General features: G+C 32.9%; 1 protein-coding gene across 1 annotated transcript in view; it reads left to right on the forward strand.

Annotated features, from left to right (window-relative positions):
* LOC106883934 (protein Wnt-5b) overlaps positions 1-6,000 on the forward strand; it is a 299,459-nt gene that overhangs the window by 241,174 nt on the left and 52,285 nt on the right. Inside the window, exon 3 of the mRNA XM_014935079.3 lies at positions 3,713-4,005. Coding sequence (XP_014790565.1) covers positions 3,713-4,005 — 293 coding nt within the window. The remainder of the gene's footprint in view (positions 1-3,712; positions 4,006-6,000) is intronic.

The raw sequence follows: 6,000 nt of genomic DNA on the forward strand, positions 1-6,000 counted from the left end.
AACTTTTATGTTGTTGCCTAAACTGAAGTTGTCTTCCGTCGAGCAAACCTAGAATCACAGAAATTTTAGCAATGATGAACTTTTCTTTTTGAGGAAAAACTATACCACGAACTATGATACATATTTTAACTTGATTAGGTTGTAGTTTGAGGGAAATTTTCCGTTGTTTTTAGGAAATATAGTGACCACACAGATGTTTCCTTGTTGGCTCTTTTAATACATATTTATAATACTGATATACTGATGCATATACATTATTATAGCCTCATATTAAGTAGTTATCTATTTTCCTAATGATACTCAATAAATGAAGCCTTGCTTTTTAGAATAAAGGAACAGAAAATGATATTTACGTAATTCTTTCAATACGACATCGTCTGCTGCAGGAAATGAATGACATTCAGTACAGAAACGTAACGTGGTACTCACTCTACAAATCACATTATTTAATCAACGACTAGAGAGACATCTGATCCCGAAAACTGCTACCTTATTTTGTTTATTTTCTCGAAATTCTTTAGGTTCAGGTCAAAACAAAATTTTAATTCAGCATTGAATTTTAATTATAACAAGTAAAACAAAAGGATGACGTATGAGTAAACATTTAACTTTTGGGGAAGGGGGATTTTCTTTTCAATTTATCTTAACCACGCAGAGTAAGTTCGCATGGAAATATTTTCGATCATCATCTTCTTCAATAGAAACTGCAAACAATTATTTCATATATAAGAGCTCTTTATAAGTTACTGCTTCTTTATGTATCAGCCGAATTCTACATACCAGTCTTTACAAGAATGCAGACTAATGTTCTCTATCTCCTATTCAGTCTACTGCTTTGCCAAACATTAGCCTTCCTTTCCTCTGACATATTTATGCCACCAAATTTCTTCTTATTAACCCACTTCTGTCATTCAATGGTAGCAAATAATTGGAAGTCGTGTATAATATATGAAGAGATGCATTTTATTCCTTTCTTTTCTTCTAAAATGTTTCTCTGGTATATGTAATCTCTGATGTATTATAGACCAATATGTAATAGTTTCCATAAAAAATTATTAAAATACTATTTTCATATTTATAATTTGAGGAAGAGTATTTTCATAATAAACAAGTATTTTCTTATCTCACTTAGATGTCTCCATTTCCTAGCCTTACTTGCAGAAAGATAATAAGCGTGTAATAAAAAAAAACATGCAGCAAGGAAATGAATATATGTAAATTACTTCTTCAGTTGCAACAATTCTGTATATATTGGTGTATTATTATTATTATGTTGTTTTTTTTCTTCTTTCTTCAAATTTTCTCCCATTTCTCGCCGAGTGTTTTCCGTACACCTAGGGTAGAGAAACGTTGTATGCATTCCCAATTTACACACGCAAATTCATAGGTAAAACATGTATTTAAGAAAAAAAAAATCATGAATGGATGTTGTTTTCACAGCGATAATGCTCTTCTTAGTACATGAGTCGTTCCAGTTAGCACGATTTTTTGCACTTCTGAGTCGTTCCAGTTAGCACGATTTTTTGCACTTCAATATTTTATATATTTTTTATTATTATTATTATTATTATTATTATTATTATTATTATTATTATTATTATTATTATTATTAATATAATGACTCTAGTCGTACCCGGACAAACTATTATTGTGTATGATCATTCTTCTAGAGGATACAGATATAAAGTAACTTTGTATATGTTTGCTTATATTTCTTAGACATTTCATTATTGTTTAACGATTATCTTAAATTTTTTCATATTGATTAAAACATATCTATTTCCGGTCATAAACACATATATAAATAAATTTTCTCCCGCCATTTCTACAATTTAACCTTATGATATCTACTCGTCCATCACGGTCGTTTTGGAAGAAATGGTGGTGGATTGGTAGATTCGTTAATGCGTCGAATAAAATGCTTAGCAATAATTTCTTCCGGTTTTAACTTCTGAGTTCAAATTCTGCTGATGTCGACTTTGCCTTTCAGCCTTTTGGGGTCCATAAAATAAGTACCAGTTAAGCATTGGGTTCGATGTCCTCATCGACTTCCTCACGGCAAAATTGCTTGCCTTGTGCCAAAATAAGAAAGAACTATTATGACGGGGAACTGGCAGAATTGCTATCGTGTGGGTAAAAAGCCTTAATGGCATTTCTTCGAACTCTTCACATTCTAAGTTCAAATCTCGCCTAGGTCGACTTCACATTTCATCCTTACTTGGTCGATAAAATAAAGTACCAGTCAAATACTAGGATCAGTATAACTTACTATCTCGTTTCCCCAAATTCATGTCTCTATTAAAAACAATTATTATTTTTATTCCAAGAACTCCTACTGTTATCAGCGTCATCGGCATTAGTTACTAAATACTTTATCTCTGAATCAGTATGCACAGCTTTCTAAGTAATAACGTTTGTTAATTATCTCCGGGTCATTTTTTATATATTAGATTTTGTGATGTAAAAAAAGTCTTCTTACCAGAAAATCTACATTTTAAGTGTTTTTAATTTAACTTATGCGATATATGTTTGTCTTTGTCTTCATATTGAACTCCCTCAGTTGTAAAATGAAAATCAAATCAATTTTTTAATCAAAGTTTCTCAATGACATCTACCTATTTTTATTTAAAGAAAAAAAATAAAGCAGAACATTTCGACATTTACTTCATTTTCACTTCTAAAAATATTATACTAAATTCGAAATGCAAGAAGTCACCACCTGATATTAATTTTTGACACAAGGCCAGTAAGTTCGGGAGAGAGGGTTAGTCGATTACATTGACTCCAGTGTTCGACTCGTATTTATTTCATCGACTTGAAAAGGATGAAAGGTAAAATCAACCTCGGCAGCGTTCGAACTCAGAATGTAAAGATGAGCAAAATCCCGCTAAACATTTTCCAGGCGTGAAAACAATTCTGCCAGCTCTCCGCTTTTCGCATCTTAATATTGGTTTCAGATTTTGTCATAATGCCAGAAACTTTGGGGAGGTTGGGGGTGCTGTCGATTATATCGACCCCAGTATTCAATTGGAACTTATTTTATCGACCCCAAAAGTCGACCTCGGCAGCATTTGAACTCGGAACGTAAAATCGGAAGAAATGCCGCTAAGCATTTTTCCGACTTTTTTCTCCGGCGCCAGCTCGACACCTTTCTCCATCTTAATACGGGCAATCTTGAAAAGCCGATTGAAACATCAGTTAATATTTGTGTGTTGTGCGAGCTAGCACAATCGTTAGTACGCCGGGAAAAATGCTTAGCGGCATTTCGTCTGTCTTTACGTTCTGAGTTCAAATTCATCTTTTAGGGGTAAAAAAAAAAAGTATCAGTTAAGCACTACGGTCAATGCAATCGGCTTACCCCTCCCCTGAAATTGCTGGCCTTTTGCCAAAGTTTGAAACCAATATTTGTATTGTCATTACAATTTATTCCGAGACAGAGTTTGATGGACATATCCACTTTAAGTATCGTTACTTTAATCCAATTCACAATTTGATTGTCGTTTCTTTTTATTTGATAAAATTTAGCTTGTTAAAAAAAAATAGTGTAATTAAAGATATGATTTATAAACACTTAGATACTGAGAAAAATACTAATAAAAATGAGTCTTTATCTTAAATAATAGCCCTATCCACAATAATAAGGCGATTTAGAAGTAATTTAATTCTAAGACTGTTCAAAACAATTTTCAATTTAATTTCTCGTTGATTCCAGGTAGTCGAGAAAATGGTTTCACACATGCTATATCTTCTTCTGGTGTAGTATATTCCATCAGTCGAGCATGTCAACAAGGTCAGTTATCTCGGTGTGGATGCAGTGAAGCCCCTCGGCCACCGACGATACATAAAGATTGGCTATGGGGAGAATGTGGGGACAACATTGAGCATGCCTACAAATTTGCTGTTGGTTTTATTGATAAACGAGAGAAAGAAAGAAATTATCCGCGTTTCTCGCGTGGATTAGCCAGAATGCTTATGAATCTTCATAACAATGAAGCTGGAAGACGGGTAGGTGATCTAATTCCTTTATTTTATCAGTAGGTTTATTTCATGCATTGAATGTTAATTACATGTATGTGTTTGTATGTTTTTTTAATCTTTTATTTGTGAAAATAAATTAAAATAATTCAATTATTAGAAATATTAAAATATTGAAATATTAAAATATATTAATTCCTCTCATTTACATCAGGATTTTACAATCAACTTTTCTCGTCTTTCTTTTAGGTAGAAAAGGAAAAGGTGTCCCCATTTAACTCATAGGTATTTTACCCCCATCGTCTCTGCTATTTTCAACACACCTTTTCTCTCTCACAAATCCTATTTCACTTCATTTCATGTAATCTTTTATTTTATTTTTGTTTCTTTCCTTCTATTATTACCTTTTCTATTTTATATCACTGCAAAAATATATGTTTTAGTTCATAAATTTCTTCATTTCAATAGTTTTACGGCGGTGAATTCAAATTCTGCTGCAGTCAACTTTCATCCCTTTGAATTCGATAGAAAAGAGTACCAGTCAAGTACTGCTATCAATATAATTGATCGAATCCCTCCCTCAAGTTTAAGGCTTTGTACCAATGTTAGAAATCAATATTTCTACGACATAAGGTTGCGAGCAGGCAGAAACGTTTGCACGCCGGACAAAATGCTTAGCGTTCTGAGTTCAAATTCCTCCGAGTTTTGCTTTTCATCCTTTCGGCGTCGATAAAATAAGTGCCAGTAGAACACTTTCATCGATGTAATCGACTTCTCTCACCCCTTAAAATTGCTGGTCTTGTGCCAAAATCTACAGAAAGTTATTTCTACGATGTAATCATTTTACAAATTTTAGCTTGAAAGAGACAATAAAGATTTTGTAATTTATCGAAATGCTGTATTACTAAAGAGATTAGACTTTGTGCTAAATCAAAAATGTAACGTGGTAGAGTTCATCTATATTTATGATGTTGACCACAATTAAAGCTGTAAACATAAGGTTAACAATTACAGTAGAAAGAACATGGCATTTTATAATAGTCTTGCAAGTTCCAAGGGCATCGTTAACAAGGTAATTGAAACGGACTAACTGAAAATTACTATTGAGTCAGTTCTAACAGTTGGCTAACCCGGAAGTTACATCTGCTCGACATATTTGTAGGCAAAAAACTACTTCTCTGCTTTTCTGACCATCGGGTGCTCTTCCAGAAATTTTTAAACTACACCTTTTTTTTTTTTTTAGTTCATAGAACATGCTAATATGTGTTAAGATGTTCTAGATTATTCCATATATTTATCAAAATTTTTATCACTATCCCAGAAAAGAGATTGCTTTCAATCTTTTCTAGTCTTCCTTAACTCTTGCATATTTTCTTATAATACATGCATCTTAAATATACATGGTTACCTTAGTGCTGGCAGCAATCTCAAGGGAGATAATCGTTTCTTGATAATAGCATGGATTAGAAATATGAATTTGAAGTTAAGGAATTACGAGGAAAAAGACTCATAGAATTCTCATGCATTTTTTGGTACTGTATTTTCCTGCAAACCAGTCTACGTAGTTTACGGTGTAAACATAGTACAAACATTCAAACATCTCTATCTTTCCAAATCCTGCTGCATTTCAACAGAAATCTTTAGTCCTCCAAAGTTGTCATGGTGTATTAGTCGATCTACCGTTTTTGGACGTAAATTTTGGTCTGAAAATTCCATTTGTTTGCCAGAAAATACGGTTTATGGAAAATAGCATTAAGTTTAGCATTCTTTTTTACAATCTTCTTGTTTCTCTGATTCTTTCAATTTGTGTGATTATAGTGTGTGTGTGTGTGTGTGTGTGTGTGTGTGTGTGTGTGTGTGTGTGTGTGTGTGTGTGTGTGTGTGTGTGTGTGTGTGTGTGTGCGCGCGCGTGTGTGTGACTATTTTTATTTTTAAGATATTTTAAAGCTCAACAGTATATAAATTTTCATTAAAATTACTGCTACGATGAAATTTGGGCAGAGCTACAATTGTAGTCTGATTGCT

The sequence above is a fragment of the Octopus bimaculoides genome, chromosome 3 (assembly GCF_046866305.1).
Source record: "Octopus bimaculoides isolate indiv1 chromosome 3, ASM4686630v1, whole genome shotgun sequence".
Taxonomy (NCBI): Eukaryota; Metazoa; Mollusca; class Cephalopoda; order Octopoda; family Octopodidae; genus Octopus; species Octopus bimaculoides.